General features: G+C 33.4%; 2 protein-coding genes across 8 annotated transcripts; both read right to left on the reverse strand.

The window, feature by feature from the left end:
* Positions 1–314: 314 nt before the first annotated feature.
* LOC148272254 (uncharacterized) lies at positions 315–6,558 on the reverse strand. 3 transcript variants are annotated; one of them, XM_088240298.1, is made up of 6 exons: positions 6,026–6,558; positions 5,689–5,908; positions 4,848–4,971; positions 3,366–3,616; positions 1,479–1,710; positions 315–643 (listed from the first exon to the last, which is right to left on the reverse strand). In XM_088240298.1, exons 2-6 carry the CDS (start codon positions 5,845–5,847, stop codon positions 438–440), a joined length of 972 nt encoding a protein of 323 aa, XP_088096424.1. In that variant the 5' UTR covers positions 5,848–5,908; positions 6,026–6,558; the 3' UTR covers positions 315–437. The 3 variants fall into 3 exon arrangements, with proteins under 3 accessions (XP_088096424.1, XP_088096422.1, XP_088096421.1); XM_088240296.1 differs by having other exon boundaries at positions 5,689–5,942; XM_088240295.1 differs by having other exon boundaries at positions 3,366–3,508; positions 5,689–5,942; positions 6,026–6,556.
* A 3,063-nt stretch (positions 6,559–9,621) lies between these two features.
* On the reverse strand, positions 9,622–21,090 carry smo (smoothened, frizzled class receptor). Of its 5 annotated transcripts, XM_088240284.1 has the most exons (11): positions 20,909–21,090; positions 20,524–20,825; positions 16,037–16,698; positions 15,752–15,965; positions 14,015–14,135; positions 13,837–13,915; positions 13,220–13,444; positions 12,278–12,479; positions 12,009–12,185; positions 11,607–11,898; positions 9,622–11,532 (listed from the first exon to the last, which is right to left on the reverse strand). In XM_088240284.1, the coding sequence occupies exons 2-11, from the start codon at positions 20,805–20,807 to the stop codon at positions 10,138–10,140; spliced, it is 3,651 nt and encodes a 1,216-aa protein (XP_088096410.1). In that variant the 5' UTR covers positions 20,808–20,825; positions 20,909–21,090; the 3' UTR covers positions 9,622–10,137. The 5 variants fall into 5 exon arrangements, with proteins under 5 accessions (XP_088096410.1, XP_088096413.1, XP_088096412.1 ...); XM_088240287.1 differs by lacking the exon at positions 20,524–20,825 and having other exon boundaries at positions 12,278–12,453; XM_088240286.1 differs by lacking the exon at positions 20,524–20,825.
* Positions 21,091–21,957: the final 867 nt, after the last annotated feature.

Here is a 21,957-nt window from a genome sequence, read left to right on the forward strand (position 1 = left end):
GATGTAGTTACTATTTCAATTTTAATTACTTGCTTCGTCACAGCGCAGCGGTGCCAACTCTATCGAATTTTAAGCATTTTTAATAAAATTTACGGGCATGCCAAATTCGAGACCAAATCTTCTGTTTTTAGAAGAAAAAACATGTTGAAAACCTGTTCAATAGCTCACCAACGACTTGCAGGGGGTAAAGAGATGATAAAATCTATGGAGTACCTAAAAAAGATTGTCCATTTTTTTTATTATTTCAAAAAAAAATTTTTTTTGATACAAAAAATTTTTTGGAAAATTTGCATAATTGTAAATAAAACACGATGGAAGTATAATGTACATTTATTGTCATTTATTTGTTAAAATATCCATTACAAAATCAAATGACAGAAAGATAAATAAATTCATACATAATTTGAATAGACTAAGACAATAATTTATTATTAACTCTACTTCACTTCAGGTGGGAGTACACTTAAATTATTTGGTTTAGGAAGATTAACAAACGGTAAAATCTTGGTAATGCAACCTGTTCCTACGGTAACGTTATTCTCTCGTATTGTGAATGATTGTGAATGGGACAAAATCATTCCTGATAGTAAAGTCAACTGAACGCTTGCATGTTCTCCCGGCAGTAACATTTCTCTTCCATCCACTGAAATCAAAAATAAAATTTAAGTTTAAAAAAAGCTATTAATTGGAGTAAATACATGTTGCTAAAATACTACTACTTTTATGCCATTCCCCTGCAGGTCCTTTGCAGGGGGTGTGCAGGGAAAATAAACTATAAGCAACTCTAAGAAAGGCATGGTTGACTTGATTGAGACATTTAAAGTCGTGTCAGAGCAGCATTATAATGTACCGAAATTAAAATAATAATAATAGTGTGAATGATAACCGCCATCTCCGAGGTCATTCATAGAAAGGTGAACACTACCTCCTTCATATCCGACCCGGTGGTGAGCAATGGAATAACCTTCCCGGAAAAGTGATAAGTGCATGATCAGTTGATGAGTTCAAAAACCGATTGGACAAACACAAAAATTTATAATTTTTCAAATCATATTGCATGTAATTTTGTTCCTGTATTTGTGTATTAAAAGCATAATGCATTAAATGTATCTGCATCATTCATTAGTAACATAACCTAATAAAAATCATCTAGGTAATTGGGTCACCGACTATTATTACAGACATTGGACATAAAAGTGTTCTGACTGTAATATTATTACATGCTAATCTATGTACAATAGATAAATAAAATACCTATTATATTCCTAAATCAAAACATTTTAATACTTGGTAAAATTTGAATTCATTGCATACCTACTCATACTTTTAAAAGATATTTGGGTTTGTAATTACCAGCCTCACGGGGACTTTACACACATACTATTTTATATATTCATTACTCTTTTACACACATAAATGTATACATCAAAATATTTTTAACAATTCACCGATATAAGTAATCATTAAAGCGGGCTTACATAAATCTATCCTGCAAGCAATATCCCAAGTAGCGCTGTACATTTGTTGAATATACTTTTTAGCTGAAATGGGCGTTGACCTTCCACCTTCCGCTTTACTAAGTAAATAAAATTCCGCAATGAAACTATTGCTGAGTGTTTGACTCCCGTGAGCGCAGAGAACCATTCCTCTTTCTATTGCTTTCAAACGAAGTCCACGAAGTAAAACTCCCACGTTTTCACCGGCTATGGCCTAAAAAGTATGCATATTTTAAACAAAACACAATACGAAATTGTTTAAACAATGTAAACAAAAATGTTCAGTATATTTTGAATATGCTAAATATTGTTTCTAAGAGTGGTCAATATGTAATAATGTAATAATTTGATTACAAATGATTATGCATGCACTCAATATAGGCAAATAAGAATACCTACCAATTCGATTATCGTCAAGTCTTTCAAAATCAATTTATGCAAATTGCAAGTAAAGTGTATATTGATATTAATTTAATTTATGATTCTTAAAGACTTGTAATATTTCATGATAATGAAGTAGCGTGGGCAGTACCCACTGCTTATATGCCTACATGGAGCGAATAACTTCATATTGATAGTAATCACTGTTGAATTTCATATGAAAAACACTACATTCAAAATAAATATAACAAATGATGTATGTAAACACAACAGAATCATGTAAACACATCTAAAATATTATTTTCAAGCTTATTTTTGCAGTAAATCAGATTGAAGCGTATAGCGACAATATGTTTCTATCATAACGGATAGTAATATATGCAGACATAGAGTAACAGTGCTATAGTGTAATTTTTAAAAATCTATGAATTTTGAAAAACCCTTTTGCAATATAATGAACCTTTTAAGTTTTGTAGAAATGCATTAGTTATGATGTAGGTACAAAATAACATACTCAAAATTAAGTAGTAGTTCTCAATAATGCTACAATTGTTTTATATATTTTAGTAGTCGGTATAGTCCTTCGGAGAGCCGAAGGACTATCATAATAAATTATAGAATACTAGGCAATTTATTTATTTTTACTGAAACACATTTTTCTCATTTACTATGTTCCTACTAGGCAATTTATTTATTTTTATTGAAACATGTTTTTCTCATTTACTATGTTCTTACTCCAGGCACTATTGCCCTGTGTTGAACATTGGGCATTCTCGAACCATAAATGAATAATTTTTAACTACCTTATACATTATATTTGGTTACTTTTATTGTTATAACAATTGGTGTAGCATGTACATTTATTTTTATTTATTTATTTAGCTTGTAAATTTACAATAGCACATAAATGTACTTAGTAGTATAACTTAAATTTACCTGTAATTCTACATAATATATTCATCATCGTCGTTCCCTTTCCGCACATAATCGTGCATTGGGCACTGCATTGGTACAGAAACAATAGTGTACCTAGATCATTTTTGTTACAGTTCGGGATCTATAAAATATTCTAGTGTAAATACACCTTTTCAAATAAATATTTTGTATCAAACATGTCGGGAATCGCACCTAAGACCTCTTGCATGGTAGGCAAATGCCCTGACCACTGCACCATGAGGCCGGGGTAATATATTATTTATCCCTAATGTAAACAATGCATTTTGATCGAAAAGTGGAGACGCTTCCAACATCCCTGAGATTTTCTGGCAACTCATTCAACATTTTCAAACTTTTATAGTAAAGGTTGTTTTTAGTTTCAGTCAGTCTCACTTTAGAAAGCCTGAAATCACCTCCACTTCTCATTCCATACGAGGGAATGCTTATTATATTTAACACCTTCCAACACGTATCCGGAAGCAGACCGTTTTTCAACTTGTAAATACTAAAAGATTTGTTTATTTCTGGCTATGGAGATTGATCTTAACTTACCCGGGCTACGTTTTTTTTAAATATCTGCATATCAGATAAAGATGTCTTAAAATCAACACCGAAACCCATTAATGATGCTACATCATTTTTATTCATAATTCCTCTCTGAATGGTTCCTATTGCAACTGATCCTCTCCCCGGTACTGTGAAAACATTGTCTATTGGCATCAAAAAAGGTGATTCGAAATCCCGAACTGGTATAGACACATAACTATCTAATACATCTAGCAATCGCCTTATAGATGGTTCACCTAAAAAAATAATTAATGAATGAAAAATCCAATCAATATAATTACTTTTTGCAATGCAAATATAATATAATTATGATAGTGAATAATCCATGTTACGATTTTTTTTAGTATTTTGTAGTAACATTAGATTTTTTAAATAAAATTGAGTTACAATAAACAGCAAACAATAAAAAAAAAATTGAAGTCCCAAATGATTTTTATTAATTTTTATTAATTAATATTTTTTTATTCACCATTGTTTCTTTTTTACTAGACATTTTTTTACATAGCACTGCGTGTCTTGGCTGTCTTGGCTACAATTTTATTTTCACACTGATATTTCTATCTAAAAGAAATATAACTATAAAGATATATCTTCTAAGAGCAATTTTGTTTTTATGCCCCAATGTCCAGAATGTGTAGATTAGTCAATTCGTTGCGCAACTTGGAATTCTTTGGGATAGGTCTTCCCACTTTTCATAGATCTCTTTGCCATTACCACAGTATGGGATAAAGATGGACTGGCATGGCTTATCTTGAAATCTTGTATTTTATTTATTTAATTGTTTCATATTTATTACAGAAATTTACATTAAATTATTTATACAATAGATTAATTGAATAATAAAAGTATATATACATATTTTTGTTTTTGCTGGTGAGTCATCTAAACTGCCTAACTAGGGATAACTTTCCCGTTCTAAGGTAGTAAATAATGTATTTTTTATAGCTATTTTTGTCATAAATATCATTTACTTAAATAAAATATTTTTTGGCAATAAAATGGTTTTCAAACTTAAAGTTTAGACATAATACATATAAAATTATTTATAAATGAGAAACATGTATGTACAGTATTATTACTAGAGCACACATAAGAATATGCCCATGTGTGCCCTAATTCCAGATTAATAATTAAATAATAAATGTACATAAATAAATAATAAATATACCACAAATATCTAAATCTAATGTCATTACCATTAAAACTAGAAATCAATTTATCCATCTATTTACATACATCAATCAATAATTATTATTTTTAAATGTTGTAAGTTGATAATCTTCTTGAATACATATATTGTATACCATTACTTTATTTCCCTCGTTTGTCTATACTACATAGTTTTATGTTCTTTTTGTTCAGATTATTGTACATATGTTTCTTAATAAACTGTTGTAATTGGGTTAGGCCGTACACATAATAAAGAAATAAAAAAAGGAATTGAGCCAAATCTCATAAACAACATACCAAAAGTGGACATATCTCCATTAAGTGCTAAAAGGGCGGATCCACAAATAACCGGAGTACTATGGCCATCAAAACCAAAATCATCTAAGACCTCCCTCATTTCTATTTCAACTAATTCCAATATCTGCAAAAACATGCAAGTACAACTACATTATTCATCATCATCATCATTCCCTTATCTGCAACATGTGGTTTATAGGACACTGGATTTGTACACCAATAGCAGCGTATCCCGATCATATATTACATGAAGGCAAAATGATCAGATTGATGCTTTATTTGCCAATCCAGGGACTATGAAATATAGCAATGCAAAAACACCTTATTCAATCAATATTTCATGCCAACCATGTCAGAAATCGAAAAAAAAAACCTCTAGCATGGTAGGCAAAAGCGTTAACCACATGACCACAAGGTGGGCATTAATATTTGATTTTTTGCCAAACAAAACTCCAGACATGTATTTATTGAGTTAATTTAGTATTTTATTTCATTCAACTTCATTTAAGTTATGAACTAAATATCAAATCAAATACTGACTTGAGTCAACAATAGTTTTTTTTTTTTAAATCATGATATTCAACCATTTAGAATGTTGATATTTAAAAAATGACAATGTTTTTTTTTGTAATGATTCAATATTAAAATTAATAAAGAATCTATGTAAACATTTTAAATATTGACAAAACGATATTCAAACCACATCATGAAAAAGATTTGAAAAAAAAAGTGAAGCTTATTTTCATACTGGAGTGAAGGTAGCTAATGAGGCAACAATATTAAATACTTAAATAACCTAACCTAACCTAATTCTGTAATTAATAAACTACCCGGTACTTACTTCAGTATCAACCAAATCAGCTTTATTAATAAACACAACTATTTTCGTGATCCCCACTTGCTTGGCGAGAAGCAAATGCTCCTTGGTTTGAGGCATTTGGCCATCAGCTCCGGAAACCACTAAAATAGCGCCATCCATTTGGGAGGCTCCCGATAACATATTTCTGATAAAGCTGGCATGACCTGGGCAATCTGTGTGCGCATAATGTCTCTTTCTTGTGCTGTAACCAATATGAGCAGTGTTGATTGTTATGCCTACGAAAAACGAAAGACTAATGTTATACAACTCAATAAATTCGGTATCTTCAGTTCAGTAATGTTTATTTATTAATTAATACCTCTAGCTTTTTCTTCGGGGGCCTTGTCAATGCTGTCATAAGAAACGAACTTGGCTAAACCTTCTGCTTCTAATATTTTAGTAATTGCAGCAGTCAGTGTAGTTTTTCCGTGATCTACATGTCCTATAGTTCCTACATTACAATGATCTCTCTCTGCAACCAGTGCATCAGCTAATTTATTTTTTGAACAGTAATTTCTCAATCTTAATTTACAGTCCGTTTTACTCGTAAAACTATTTATAAAGGATCCAGAACATTTAAATGTTTTCTTAAATAAATTCATTTGTATTGACTTTTGAAATATTGTAAACAAGGTACAAGACATTGTTTATCAATTGGGTGCCTCCATTTAATTAATGAAAATATTTTTATCGTGTATTTAGTAAACACTTTTTGGTGTTTTTTTTTCTATTCGATTGACAACTTTACAATAATAATATTTATTAATATCGGATGGGGAAACAAAGCCACTAGACGTGAAATGGTGAAAATAACCTAAAATGACGACATTTGACATTGCCATTTGCAACCATAGAAAAATATAGTTTTTGTTTAACCCTGTAAAAAGAGTCAGAAAATTATTAATTAAAAGTTCTTACCGACCTAAAAAAAGTAAAATCGCTTTTATAAAATTAACCCATTGGAATAAAAAAGTTCCATCTACGATACTGATAGATTATTTAATACAATTTGCAATTTTTTTTCACAAATCGCATTAAATAACTGGATGCAGTTGAAACTTTTAACACTTCCTAATTACTTTAATATCCAGTAGGTGCGTACACAGGACTATTATTAACCTGTCCGGGAGTGAGTTTCTGCCGACAAAACTGTATCTGGGGAGTGAGTTTTTTTTCATGTTTTTTTTTTACTTTTTAAAATTTTATATCATTGTCAATGCTATAAGCAACATATTTTCTTGAATAAAAATAATAAATTATACCAGTAATTATGATTTATATCAAAATTATCGATGTTTTATTTCATGGGTTGTCAACCATCGGTTTTACAAGCCCAAATAATATTTCTGAAAATAATCGGACGTACATGTACGCCCATACTCCATTGATGAAAATTTTGTTTGGACGACCATGTACGGCCATACTCCCGGACAGGTTAATGGAACGTACTATTTTCGCTCGGTAACTCAATAAATTGTAAGTAGGAAATAAGGGTCGAAACATAACAAGTATGTATTCATTTTATTTTTTAGATTTAGATTTTTAACTTAATATTCAGTTAAGTGTGTAGAGTAGTATTGATAATTGTTTTCTATATCCCAATTTCTATTATGATATTACCTAGTTGTTCTTTATTTAAGTAATCTTTTAGTATTTACAAGTTGAAATATGGCCTGCTTCCGGATATGTGTTGCAAACTATTAAATATAATAAGCATTTCTTCAAGTATGGAAGGAGAAGCGGAGGTGATTTCGGGCATTCTAAAGTGAGACTTACTGTAACTCAAAACAACTTTTACTATAAAGGTTTAGAAATGTTTAATGAGTTGCCTGAAAATCTCAGAAAAATCCAAATGCTTTATTCACTTCTTTTACTGCCTTGCCAGGTCCCCCCGACGTTGGCGATCACTAAAGCGAAAGCATATGTATCTGTCCCACGCTAATTTTACATTTCGCAGCCAGGATGACTGCTTATTGATGTACTCGCCTTAGTAATTCCTGGGAAAAGATGACCAGAGTGGTTTCCCGTTGCCTTCTCTGGTGGATTTTCTGTCGGGGTTACCTTCCCTTAGCTGGTTGGTTTTGGTTTTGAGGCGCCAAAAACTCGCCTTTCATCCTCTCATTATCTGCTGTGATCACAACGTTATGAGTGTGATCCCATTGCCCAGGGTTCGCGACGTGGACTCTAAGGAGTTGGACTAGTCAGTAGTTATTTACATTAGGGATAAATAATATATTATTTCGGCCTCATAGTGTAATGGTCAGCGCCTTGCTTGAGGCAGCCAGTGTTTGCCTACCAAGCAAGAAGTCTCAGGTTTGATTACTGACATGGTTGATATGAAATATTTATTTAAAAGGGTGTTTTCACACCGGAATATTTCATAGACCCTGGACTGGTACTTGAAGCGTACGACTGATCATCTGATCTTCATGAAACAAAAAAAAATTCAAGATACACTACGATTGGTAAACCAGTGTAATGCCCTATGCACCATTAGGTGTGGAAAGGGGATGATGATGTTCTTTATTCTTAATTCCTATCCTTACGCATTTCTTCATATCCCAAACACCTACAATGCATATCATCCTTCTCATTCATATGAGACGCAGCATTCAGCCATGGTAACAAGTGGCAAATGCTAGTTTTAATTTACATATAAGAATGTAAAATTTCAAATAGGATTAGATATTTGTATTCCCAGGCACCTCACCTGCTTTTAGTCAAGTCTTAGTGCTAGTGTCTATACTACATACTGTACGTAATATTCCTTAATGAAATTTTTGGAACAAGATATTATTAAAGCAATACGTAGTACTTTTATATTCTTCTTTTTCCACATCGGATCCTAAGTGGAGCATGCGGACATCACCAGACGCCTCCAGGAGACCCTATCACTAGCCAGCACTCTCGACTCCTCACATGCCAATCCGGTTATCGACGACCTTCCGGGACAGCGGGAGCCCATGAGTGAAGAACCAACTTGTTCTAAGGTTCTCCTGAGGCATGCACAGCATGCGTTTAAGCCAAGTCCACCGCCACACCCTCAAAATGCTCATTATAGGAGGTAGCTGCATCTGTTCTCGGGCTTCAATGTTAGTTATAAAATCAAACCACATTATGCCTAGTAATCTCCTCAAACACTTACTCTCAAAACTCAGAAGATTGGTGTTTTATATTCATAAAAATGAAACGATATAGGTATAGCAGCCTTTGCTGATGCGCCTATATCTCGTGCACTGTAGAACTCCATTTATCTGAACTCGTCATCCGGATTGCCAAATATCAGAAAATAAAAAATAAAGGTGATGTTATTACAAATAAAAAAGGGCGCTGAACTTTGCTGGACATGTTTAAGTAAGTTTTTATGTGATAACGTGTGGCTAGTTAGTAACATGTTACATGTAGAACATAGACGTTGTTATTGAAAAATACTACGCGAAAATCACACCTAGTCAACATTGAAGATCAGACCTTATATTAGTTTTGTTTGTTTTAGTAAAAGAAAAAAAAATTTTAATTAGGTATTACAAATTTTTCAAAATCAACATTTACATTTTTTTTTCCGCCCTTGACTCTTTATAGCATTTTAAAGTGTAATGTATACATTACTTGAGATAGATGGCAAAATCATATGATTTTTTAACTTGCATGTCTTTTACTAATAAATGCATGACATTCATTTGTTGTATAACACAATAAATTAATGTCACCTTCCAGTCAATTAGAAAAATAATCAGTACCTTTATTAGAATACAGTGAAATGTTTCTCTCCATTTTCTTTAAATTTAAACCAACGAAATTACTGGCAAGATCTTGTACATAATCGGGTGAAATAATTTTCAATACATGTTACTTTGTAAATCTACAAGCATGTTCATGTTTGAAATAATATTAATGAAAATAAAAAAAAAATTGTATGATTCAAAATATATATTTAATAGTTCCTATATTAAATGCATAGGTAGGCATTTCTTAATTAATTAAGCACACCAGTATAAATTGTATGCATAAAAAAACAATCCATAGAAATAGTTACGAGTCAATAATTTTAGAGAGCAATAGTACTCTCCGATACCGTTCAGTCTTAAATATTATAAAATTCACAAGTTAAATATTTTACAACACAATATTCCCATGGGCACAACATGCATAAATGCATAAAAATATTGATAAATGCATTTAAAAATACTATCTTAAATAACTATCAATAAGATATTGTACTTTCAAAATTAAAATAATACATATTCGACATAATCCACTGAGTATATAATTAATTAATATAAGTGGAGACTGTAGTTAAGTTGGTAACACTAAAATGAAATAAATATCACATACAGCATGATCAACAATACTAATCATGTTAATCACAATACAAACTAGGAGAGAAAAACATTGAGAATCTGTTAATTAACTAATGAGATGAATAATGTTTTAAGGCAACAATAATTGTTTCAACTTTTTAGATTCACTCAAATTACAAGAAGCATCATTACGCTTCCTAATAACTATAGGTCGGTCATTATTCTTATGTATCAATAAATTTTCATCAGAATCATCATGTTTTGCTTGTTTGCTTCGACTTTTACTCCCGAGAACTTTCTCTGATGAATGATAATATTTAACAGTTTCTAAATCCCTCTTCTCTGAATCTCTGCCGATTGAACTTTTCTTTTTCGAATCTTTTTTTTCTTTTTTCTCAATTCCTAAATTAATTGATTTATCAGATCTATTATAGGACAAATGAGAATTATGAGACTTTTTTAAGGAATTTATTTTATTATTTATATTTAGCTCTACTTCATTTGAGCTCATAGTATGAGTGGCGATCTCATGAGAATTAGCCTGTATTCCCACATCGCAACTCCTTTTACTATTACGAGAATTATTTTTCTCGACTGAAACTCCAGAAAAAGAGCTATGAAGAGCCAATGGTCCCAATTCAGAACAATACGAGTCAAAAGAAGATCCGAGAGAATTTTTACAATTACTCGAAATAACAGAATCAGCATTCAAATGTGTGTGTTTACGTTTAAATGTGCTCAATTTAATTGCTTCTTCTTTATATTTATTGCTTTTTGTATTTTTAATTGGACGCTTGACTTTGATGCGCCCACTTTGTCTAGATGACCGTCGACTTGATTTACTTTTTGAACTGCTTTTACTCCCTCGGAGATCTTTCAGCGCTTCCTTGTGACCAGAATACTTGTCTACCCTAAACTCTTCACTAGATTTAGAATCTAAATGGCTGGAGTCCTTAATGCGAGCTAGTTGTTTATTGCAAGCTTCAGATTCAGAATCAGTCTGATATTCTCTTCTGTGGGATACACCCATTAAATTAGTTTCCGCTATATCATCTGTACTAAGATTAAGGTCTTTCTTACGAAGAACAATATTAACTTTACTATCCCTGATTTTGAATGAAGCCATGGAACCATTTTCTTCATCCGAGGTAGTAGTCAGACCCTGATTTTGTAAAAATGGAAGAATCATTTTTCCATCTAACAACAGTTCGAGTTGCTCCGGACTTAAACCAGCATTGCCAGTTCTTCGATTATTTGTTATATTATGCCTCTCTTTTGTAGAGGACATAGCACTCAATATGTGAGTTCCAATCTGACTTTCAACTGATGTTGTGCTTTCCTTTCTGGTGTATATAGTATTGTTCCTAGTATGACGACGTCTAGATGACTTCGAAATGGGTTTCATTCTTCTTCTGCTGGCAACTTTAGTTTTCATTTCAGCTATTTTCACGGATAACTGACTATCTAATGAGTTTCTTCGAGATTCTACCGACACATGGCGAAGACTAAAACTTATTTGGGAATCCTAAAACAAAACATTTAAGTTAAACATTTACAAAACATGAAAATTTATCCAGCAGTCATTGATAAAATATTTACCTGGGAGTTTCTCCTGGGAGCATTGGAAGATTGGCTGTGGGAATGTTGCGCACCTGTCAATGCACCCCTTCGCTTTACAAATCTAGGGAGATTGTTGGCCCACGTAGAACTAAAATCATGACTAGCCACAGAGTTTAATTCGAAATTAAGTCCCACAGGATCAGTATGAGTGTTGTGAAATGAGATAGACATCCTCCCTTGATCGTGGAATTCTTTACGTCGAGCAAATGCTTGAGCAATAAGTTTATGCTTTTGCAGTTTAACAGGTTCTTCAACTTCGCAACCACATTTTCTAAAAAAAAAAAACAAATTGTGTTAGTGCTGCACGCTCACGATTATAATTATGGCTTTTCCATAATAGATTATATTAAATATATTCCTAAAAAAAACAATAATAATTGCCTCCTGATATAGCGCTTCCAAGTGTCCACAGTGGACCCTGTCCATGTCCAGCTTGCCATGACACCCGCAGAGCAAAAGAGACACAACAATTGTAGCTGCAGCATAGCAACACTCGGTCGCTGCGCCTGAACACACTCGTTAGGTTCTGTGCCACGATACATGGCAGTCAAACGGCATCTAAAATTCAAGGTTAATAAAAAGATGATCTTGCTGCTTGAGTAAGAAAACACAAATAGATGATAGTTGAGGTTAAGTTCAGTTAAACTTACACGAGATACATGCGGAAGCTATCATACCAATCCTTATGATTAAGATACTCATAAATATGATAGAAAAATGTAGCTCCGATAAACAGAAGAGTCAGAACAGCTGTTACTCCGCACCTCATTATGGAATTGCGTATCTTACTAGAAGCACGAGCCGACAGAATATCTTTACTTGAAGTCTGCACAGATATCAAGGTCAGCAAACCTATAAAAGTAATATGCATATTACTCACGTTGATTAAAGTACAATAAATATCAATACCACAAGATTCAAAGTTATATTATAATAGTGATTGCATTAAATTATTTTGAAGGACCTAGAATAAAGTATAGAGAATTCAAGTTATTTAATAGTAACTAATTTAATTATTTTCAAAGACTTTTTCAAAAAATCTTACCCATTATAATAAATTTATTAACTATTTTTTGGTACTCTACTTTTCAGGCATCCAAATTAGTCATAGTCATTAGGTTTACGGGGATGGGATAATCAAGAACTTAATAAAATAATAGACACAACAGTACACTTTATAAAGTGTAAATACGTTGTATTTAAACTTATTTAAATAACATATTTATAAACTCTTGTATTTACCCCGTAACACTGTGAATTAAATTCAATTACTATTTTATAAGTTTGAATTCTCTCCTATATTTTGTATGAATACATTTCATTTTAAAATAAAAATACCAGACCAGTCTTGAAGATGCTGTAAAGAAAGCAATTAAACCGGTCACTAGTTATTAAAAAATTTTGGATTTAAGTATCACTCATCTTTTATTTCTAAAATAAATTACAATTTAACTAAGAATTTTTATTAACAAACTTGACTTACATGGATTTATGTTCCATTGAAGCATTAAAAAAAATGAACACATTAATTTTATTTTACAATACGGTGGCATACAATTAAATATACACAATTGAACGATCAGTTATCTTACCTCTTGAAAGGAAATATCCTCCAATAAGTAAGACAGCAGAAATGGGCCCAAGAAGAAATCCCGCTCTAATGGCATGATTCAGATAGCCCACAAAACATATTCCAACAATACTACTGCCATCAATCTCACCCAGAGCCATTATTGTTATAGTAAGAACCAAAGGTAACGACCACGCCACCAAATGAAAATAGGCTCCTTTCTTATCGATGCGTTCCTGGATTTTTCCTGTTGTAAAAGGGAGAAAATATAACAAGCTACTTGTGAAAAACATTAAAATATGTTCATAGTAAACCTTATCTGAGGAATTCATAATTTAAAATACGTTTTATGTATAAATATTTTTTTTTTTTTAAATGTATCTAAAACTGGTATTTGTAACTTAATAAGACTTTTTTCAAACTACTAACATTGTAAAATCATTTTCAGTTTATTTATCTTTTAACAGTATTTGAAATCCCAATATTTTTTTATTGTAATTTCCAAAAACACCGTTTCATTGACTCACTATTGAGTTCTCTATATCCACATACTGGACAAAAATACATTATTGGCACTCCGGTATTGGCGATTTGCTGCACTTCTTGATAATATTTCAAAATTTATGAAAATATATTTACCCAATGCTTTGAAGCTCATGTGCCATGCGTAGGTGAAGATTACAAACCACACACATGCAGCCATCAAGAAATAGTAAACCTTAAAAAAATATGTTTAAAAAATTAATTAAGATTATTTTACGATATTTTTATTACAATATTATTTTATTATTAATATTTAAAAACAATTATTAATTACCAAAACAAAGATGATAACACAAGACAAGTTTTCCCCCGCAGATGGTTCTCCTCGACGCATTGTTTTATCTTTGGAACACACAATGTCTCCTCGAGAATCAAACAAAAACTGGGCTAACCACCTAAAATTACAATAGAAACATATGTCACACAAATACGGTAGTATTTAGTGCTTAAACTAAAGTTATGAAAATACAGTGAAACTTCGCTTAGCAAGCGCCTTTCATATTTGAATAATCGGATTGTAAAACCAAAGCAAAACCACTTGCGTACAAAGATTTGCAAGCCGGGCAGCGTCAAGCACTTGTTCCGCTAGCATCTTAGTGTCGCTTGTGATTGTACATTCAAAACATGTGTTCAAACATATTATTTGTAATAAGGAAGTGCATCCCTACGGGAAATTAGATATAAAAAATGTATTCATAAACGCAGTAAAAATTAGAGCATCAAATTGTATGGCGAAGTTTCTTGAAAATGTATGAATTTAAAAAAAAAAATTGATATAAAAACGAACTACATACTGTAAACGACGTCACTAGTTCTTCCAAATAAACTAATGATAAGAGAGTTGTGATAGATTTCCAGTTTACGGTAAATCAACTGATCAATCAAGCAGAACTCACCGAGAAGAATGAGAAGAGAACATGAGACGTCACTTGCGGAGTAATTTCAAAAAAACAAAATTTGAAAAAATCTTAGCGACAATAATATGATCCAATTTTTTTTAGCTTAGTTTAATGTCTAATAAATAATAATAAAAAAACCACCGAACTTCCTCATTGTTTTGAGCAAAGTTTAATAATAATTGGGTTGTGGTCCAGTGGCTAGTTTCGTGGACTCATGGATCAATGGTCTGAGGTTCGCACCCAACTCTACCACAACTTGATTCCCATTTTCAAATAGTGAGTTACTTACAACTCATTAAATCATAAAAACGCAAATATTTATTTAAAAATAACCATAGAAGTGAAATGTAACACCATTGAGAAGCGAGAAGAGGGTGTGAGTGGGTGTGGCTGAGTGTGGCTGATCTAGCAAGCATCTGCAGTAGGTCTACAACAACGATTTGCACTATCCGGAACAAGGACAAGATTAGGAAAATAGATGGTTCAAGACAACAGGATCTTCAAAGAACAAAGAAAAGGCATTTTAGGCCATGGGTGGTTCGAGAAGTTTAAGAGAAGAACCAATATCCCTCAACTCCAGCTGTCTCGCAACACTTGTTGCGAGAAAGCTGCGAAGGAGAGTTTTCCAGTGGAAGAGGAGGTAACAGCACAGCTATTTTTTTCTGGCGCAGCAAGAGCAATGTTAAAAACATGGGAAACTATTGCATCGCTCATTACGAATCATCACCCTAACCCTAGTAAGGCAATGGGGATGCGAGCTGTAAATTTATTAATGATAATGCTGTGTCACATTTTTATTAAATTCTTAATCATCCTCAAAAACAAATGTCACTAATTACAGTTACCTAAACAACTTTCTAGTAGGTTAGTTAAAATAAGGTATCATAAATATTAATGATGTACAATTTTGTTTAAAAAAATAAAATTCTTGTATTTTTCAGCACGGAATTACCGTATATGGGGAAATTTGTTTTGCATTAGAGTAAGATGTTGAAACTAATTATGCTTGTTAGGCGAGGTTCCACTGTAACTGAGAACCATTTTCATATTGATATTATATTTATTTCTCATTTAATAAACTTGTACATCCGTGAAGCAAATGATTGACTTACCCAATAGAAGAAATCATGTAACATACATTAATGTAGAAAATAACCAGTGCTGGATATTTTGATGAGCTTCTCCAATCAACGAGGAAAGTAGCAACTGTAAACAAGTTCAGAGCAAAAGCCAGAGAGGCCCCCCACAGCACAAGGCGACGGATTTGATTGTGTTCATCTTCTGTGTACAACGGGTCACGGCATGGAAGGCCACATCCAGACATCCCTAAAATTTCAACATGTTATTTTATCAATAAAAAAGATACTAAATAATTATATTGCTACAAACATACATACCTTCGTAAAAATGAAGAGGCATGTCAGTATGAACAAGAGGGGCCAAACATTGCCCGGTAGTATTGAATTTCATTTCTCTTACATCATTATCACACTCAGAAGGAAACAACGAAGCGTTACATTTTAAAAATTCTGGAAAAATACTGGTGTTGTAGACTAGTTTACATGGTTCTATAATCATTCGACACATCTCTAATGACGGAAGGAACACCATATCCTCTCCTTTGATTTCTTCACATCGAGGCATGAATGTGGCGCATACAAATAGCTGAACTACGGCCCAACACTTTGGAATATTTTTCAGGGCAACATACTGCTGCAGCTTCTCATACACTTGATCCTGGCTATAGCTATAGGTCAAATGGATACTGGTACGGGAATAGGTTAACTTGGAACCCAAACAAGTGTTAGTTTTTAATGGTTCACATTTTGCTTTCCGAACACAATGGATCAAAGTCATTTCTCGTCCATCATACCACGACTTATTTTCCTTGCTCTTCTTTGCAATTCTAAAATTTTGAGTTCCATTAATTGGCTCTAATTGAAAACCTCCATCAGGGTCAGCGAGGCTGAAGTGATTATCTTTTTCTTTGTGTAAACTTGAGTGCACGGAAGTCTGGAAACACCACGCTACCGCAAACATAAAATACGTCCCCTTCATCCTGGAACAAACAAAAAGGAAACGTAAGAAACATGACACCGTGAAAGTTATGAATTTTGATTATTTAGGGAATCTTAAGAAAAACAGAAGGTTAATAATATTGTCTTTTATTGAGGACTCCTAAAATACATCCAATGAAATTATGCGTGTGCTTATTCACCAACGAGTCAGTTTTTCGTTATCGCGCAACATTAGGATAATATTAAGGAGTAAGGAAAAATTAAAATCCTTTATTGTTGACGCATACCTTTATTCAGAAAATAAGAAGATATAATATAATTTTACAAGAAATTAATAATCCAACTTTATTTACAAGGTGTGTTAAAAGTAAACTAACATCTTACGAATACAATCACAGCATTCCTTGAAGATGGTTCCGACCAGGTTACTTCCACTTGATGAGTTCCAAGGTATTCACGATTTACTTCAGCACAATGTCCCGTTTCAGTGTTGGTATTACATCTCCATTGTGACGTTTGGAGGCATAATGACCTCAGGAGAAAGAAAAAATGTTGAGATAAAAAATCAGCTAAAGTATATATAAGTGTGCGTCAAATATGGATAGAAAATCCTCACCTGATATAAAGAGGTCAGTTGATCTTCAAATTATTACTCTCCGCTTGAAGTATTTTTCCCGCCAATAATAGTATTTACAAAGGAATACTTTTTACTCTAAATACATACCTACTGAATATGCTTTTTAAATTTGTATAACTGCGCTGGGAGCAGGTATTTTACATAAACAAAAAAAAAACTGACTTTGAAGTGTAATAGTTATCGCTACCCAAATATATGGACATTATTATAACTCTCTATGGAATGCATTTAGGATAATAATGTATTCAGAACAGAAGTATTTTTTACTTTATTTAAACAACATAACTATTATTACAGTGGAAAAATTATAAGTATATTGTGAATGGCTTTTCCAATCACACAGTCCTTATCTATATTTAAAAAAACACATAGAAAACAGAAAGAAGAACATATAACAATTTATTCTTCAATCATGCATTTACATCAGAGAAAAATACACGGGTTTTAATATTTAAAAATAAATACCTATAAACATTAAAAATGTTGTAGAAACCAAATTGATATAATTTGGTGACAATTATGAATGATGAATGTAGAGGAAGCGATATGTATGCAAAGACAGAGTGATATGGCATTCTATCCTCTCTGCCTAACCATACAGGGAAACGGCGTGATGGTTTGTTGTTGTTGGTGACAGTTAGTATGCACATATTAATGTGAATATTGCACTGAATACATCAGGAAATTTGTGAAGCTATCTTGGATTATTAGTAAAATATAAAAATATTGTTGAGAGGGTTTTAGATATAAATCAATTGGGTTAAACACCCCCAGCAAGAAGGTTAATAAGAAATCAAAACAAAAAAGAAGATATAAATGAAAATACCAAATATTGAGAAACTAACAGGTTTACTTCGTGATGTATAATCTTATAATTATAAGATGAATTTCCATTAAAAGGAAATTGAAATAAATAAAAATCCATATAGTTAAAGAATGAATTTTAATTTATTTTGATAATAACTGGACACATCCAATTATTTTTATTTTGTATTTAAAAAGGTCCTTAAAAAAAAACCGTCACATTAATGCACCTGATCAAGGTAACCTATTGTGAAATAATACGGAAAGACCTGATTAGAAGTGATTATTTCTGCCAGCCCTACGGAAAGTTCTGGAATTGGAAGAACGTCCCCGACTGCGTGGTCCCCTCCAAGGACTGCGCCCCCGGTGCCCATTCATACCCCCGCGGGGTGAGTCCATGTCAGAATTCTGCCTTTGGTGAAAACTCCTGTTACCTCCCCCTCTGTTATCATTCCTGAACCTCGGCGAAGAAGCATTTCGCATATTCATATCGTAACTTTGATCACTATCACCCATCGGTGCGTCTGAGCTACGATTGTCTCTATTGTAATTCGTGTTATTGAAATTGCTTTGATCAGGAGGGCCTTGAAACATGCCACCCCTTCTTAAATCGTTATCTTGAAAACTTCTGTTAAATTCACTTTCATTGTTGAAACTTCTATTGGAATTAGGATAATTTCCACTCCATTCTTGCGCTCCAGCATTATCAGTATTGGGAAAAGATCTATTCTGACTGTTATTAAAAACACGAGAGTCCATGTCAAAACTCCGATCGTGTTCTGGTGGAAATCCTAAATAATCAGCTTTATTACTTGGGGGACCAATGGAAGAATTATGTAAATCAATAAAATTGGTGTGTTCACCGCCTCCAGCTTGAGGGAACCTCATGTCTTGGTCTTTAGGGATATCATTTGAAAAAGGCACATCTGTCTCGTCATCATCCTCATTATCTTCATTGTGGGGCATAACATCGTGCAATTCTTCTATTTCTCCGGATGCGATACATTTTTTTAAGGCAATCGGGCCTTCTGCGATGGCCGCCTCTAGTCTAGAACCAGGTTCTACAGGCACAAGTTTTCCATAGATAATTATAGCTGAAGGAGTAATTTGCTGTAGTGGTACTACTCCCGGTACAGATTCCACCAAAGCTTGAGTGAGGGCATCTGACGGATCTTCTCCTCCAGTGTGATTCCACTGAGCCTGGAACTGTCGGGGAATAGGTTTGCTGTAAGGAACCTTTTTGCCTTTCTTATCTGAATCAGAAGGAATAACGCTCGTATCCAGGTCTAGACCAGGAATGGCCTTATCCACAGATGTGAATATTTCTACTTTGTCCTCTGGACCCATACCTGGGATCATAGCTGGCTCATCCAACTCGTGCTCGTCTTGAATCCCTGGGGGCAAAGTATTAAGGTTGTATTTGTCTCTCATCGAATCTCCCGGACGATTTCTAGTCCAAAATTTAGAAGTATGATCATTGGAACCGGAACACAAAATGTGACCAAGCGGATGCCAAGCAAGAGTCCAAACGATAGAATCATGAGCGCCTTCGATACAGCCCACTTCCTTATCAGTGCCAACATTCCAGAATAATATGGCTCCATCGGACCCCCCGGAACAGAAGAGTCCCTCGTGAGTGGGATGCCATGCGACACTAGAGGCTTCTTTTTTGTGGCCCCTAAATATTTGGAGTTCTGTTCCCATTTTACGTATATCAAATAATTTCAAAAGATGGTCTCTAGATGCAGTTATAAGCCAGTTACCATTTTCGTTCCACTTTAAGTCCATAACGGTAGATTTATGGGCGTGTAATGTTGCCAGCGATTGACCAGATTTGGGATCCCACAGCTTGATAGGTTGCTGGTTATCTTTACTTCCCGAAACAATGAGGGACTTAGTGGGATGCCACTGAACACACTTCACATCAGCTCCGTGACCGCGTAGAATTCGTTCTTCTTGGCATCGGTAAAAGTCAAATATTCTTAATGTTCCATCATCTGAGCATGTGACTATTTTGGCATCAGAAGGACTAAAACTTATTCCTCTAACCGCTTCTTTATGAGCTTGAAACATTTTAACATTGTTCATATTACTCTGCCAATATTTGACATAGCCAGAATGGTCGCCTGTTACCATCCACCCTTCACCGCGTGACCATACCATAGATCGCACGGGACTATCGTGAGCTTGCAATATAGTTTCAAAGTTAAATGTCAAGCCATTCCACAAAGTAAATTCTCCCGAAGACGCTCCCGTGACGAGCCTTCTACCTTCCGGTGTCCAAGCTACTGCGAAAATAGGACAACGCATTTTATTTGTCGCAGCCTTAACAAAACGAGTAGTGACTGCATTAATTGGATTATCAAGGTAGGACGGAGGTGGCAAAAGATCGGGAGTAAACATAGCGTCGGGTTGTAATGCGTACCTATCGCGCCAATCTCTTTGCCAAACGCGGCATTCCAATGCTTTGATTATAGCTGCATTATAATCGACTGTTTTCCTCATTACTGATTTTCTTAGCCTTTTACCATCAAAATCATCCTGTGTCATGGGCCCCTGCAGAATAGAGCGCATGGGATAGGAGTAAGGCTTAAAGTTGTGGCGAATACCGCCGCGGCCGCCCATCCCCTGACCCATCCCCTGACCCATCGCCGGGGGCATGCCGGGAGGCGGCATACTCATATTTGGTGGTGGGTGTGAAAATTCCATCTTGTTTTCGTCGGATACCTATATTATAAATGAAAGATTCACCGAATGTAAGTAAATCACTCTTAGGGCATAGAACAATTGCATTAATGTGTCATTCTTACCTTCTGTCAGTTTACACTATATGCGCAAAGTCTAACACTAAATATAAACATGGAACCACAACTGTTTTACGTGCTTTGAGTTTCTGCATACATGCGTAGATCTAATGATGGTCATTATTTCTAAATAACAAAACACGATTAGCCCATAACCTGTCCATCTTGATGTGCACAACACCATAAACAATTTAATCAACATCACAACAGCCATAAACAATCTGAGCGTCCCCTGTCCAAAAAACAAAATACATCGGCAAACCCCAGATTTTTTTATCTCAGTCTTTCTTGTTATAAAATATAAATGGTGATATTTTTTTTCCTTTACGTAGATGTTACTGTCAAAATATAAGCCCATTAAGAATTATTTTACATAAATTGAAAAATTATTATTTTAAAATATTAGTTATAGTAACTAATAAATTCAAACGTCATTTATATTTTATTTAAACCAATATTTTATCACGTTATAATGACACGAGACAGGAGCGAAGGTACCCAAACTGAGTTGGTGAATTGTTAAAAATAATGTCTATATATATAATAATTTAAACCGTTACAACTAAACTAACATACAAATATTGTCATCCATTGTATTTTTTCGTTTTGCTTTTCTTTTTATATGGCATTGATTATAATTTGTAAACATGTTAATTGTTTCAGCCGATATTGTCACATTTTGCTAGAATGCCCTCATAAAGTCAAATACAATTACAAATTGAATTAAATAAATTCAATTCAGTAGTATTTGATGCACTTTGAAGTTTTTTTTTAATTGATAATTTTTTTAACTTTAAATCGTTCTTGAAAAGCGAATATAGATTTTATAGTCTATAAAGAAAAGCCGATATTTATGTTAAAAAATAAGCATATTTACAAGAAAATTTAAAGTATCTTCATCGATAAACTATAATTGAACATGTTTAGAAGAAAAAAATGTATGCATATTCTGCTTCTCAGACAGAAAACTTAATTTTACTTTATATTTAAAATTGAAGATAAATGTTTACTTTCCTTGAAATCAGGCCCAGAAAGAGCGTAACATCATATTTGAA

Source organism: Micrasema longulum, unplaced genomic scaffold (genome assembly GCF_059751315.1).
Source record: "Micrasema longulum isolate JH-2025_06_02 unplaced genomic scaffold, ASM5975131v1 h1tg002414l, whole genome shotgun sequence".
Taxonomy (NCBI): Eukaryota; Metazoa; Arthropoda; class Insecta; order Trichoptera; family Brachycentridae; genus Micrasema; species Micrasema longulum.

Excerpts from the sequence above, each read along its gene's own strand:
- LOC148272254 (XM_088240296.1), bottom strand. The coding sequence starts at position 6,350 with ATGTCTTGTACCTTGTTTACAATATTTCAAAAGTCAATACAAATGAAT. Across the intron at positions 5,943-6,025 it reads CCCCGAAGAAAAAGCTAGAG|GCATAACAATCAACACTGCT; the intron begins GTATTAATTAAT and ends CGTTTTTCGTAG. Across the intron at positions 4,972-5,688 it reads CTGATTTGGTTGATACTGAA|ATATTGGAATTAGTTGAAAT; the intron begins GTAAGTACCGGG and ends ATGTTTTTGCAG.
- smo (XM_088240284.1), bottom strand. The coding sequence starts at position 20,807 with ATGGAATTTTCACACCCACCACCAAATATGAGTATGCCGCCTCCCGGC. Across the intron at positions 13,916-14,014 it reads GTGTTATCATCTTTGTTTTG|GTTTACTATTTCTTGATGGC; the intron begins GTAATTAATAAT and ends TATTTTTTTAAG. Across the intron at positions 11,533-11,606 it reads CTCCCAGGAGAAACTCCCAG|GATTCCCAAATAAGTTTTAG; the intron begins GTAAATATTTTA and ends GTTTTGTTTTAG.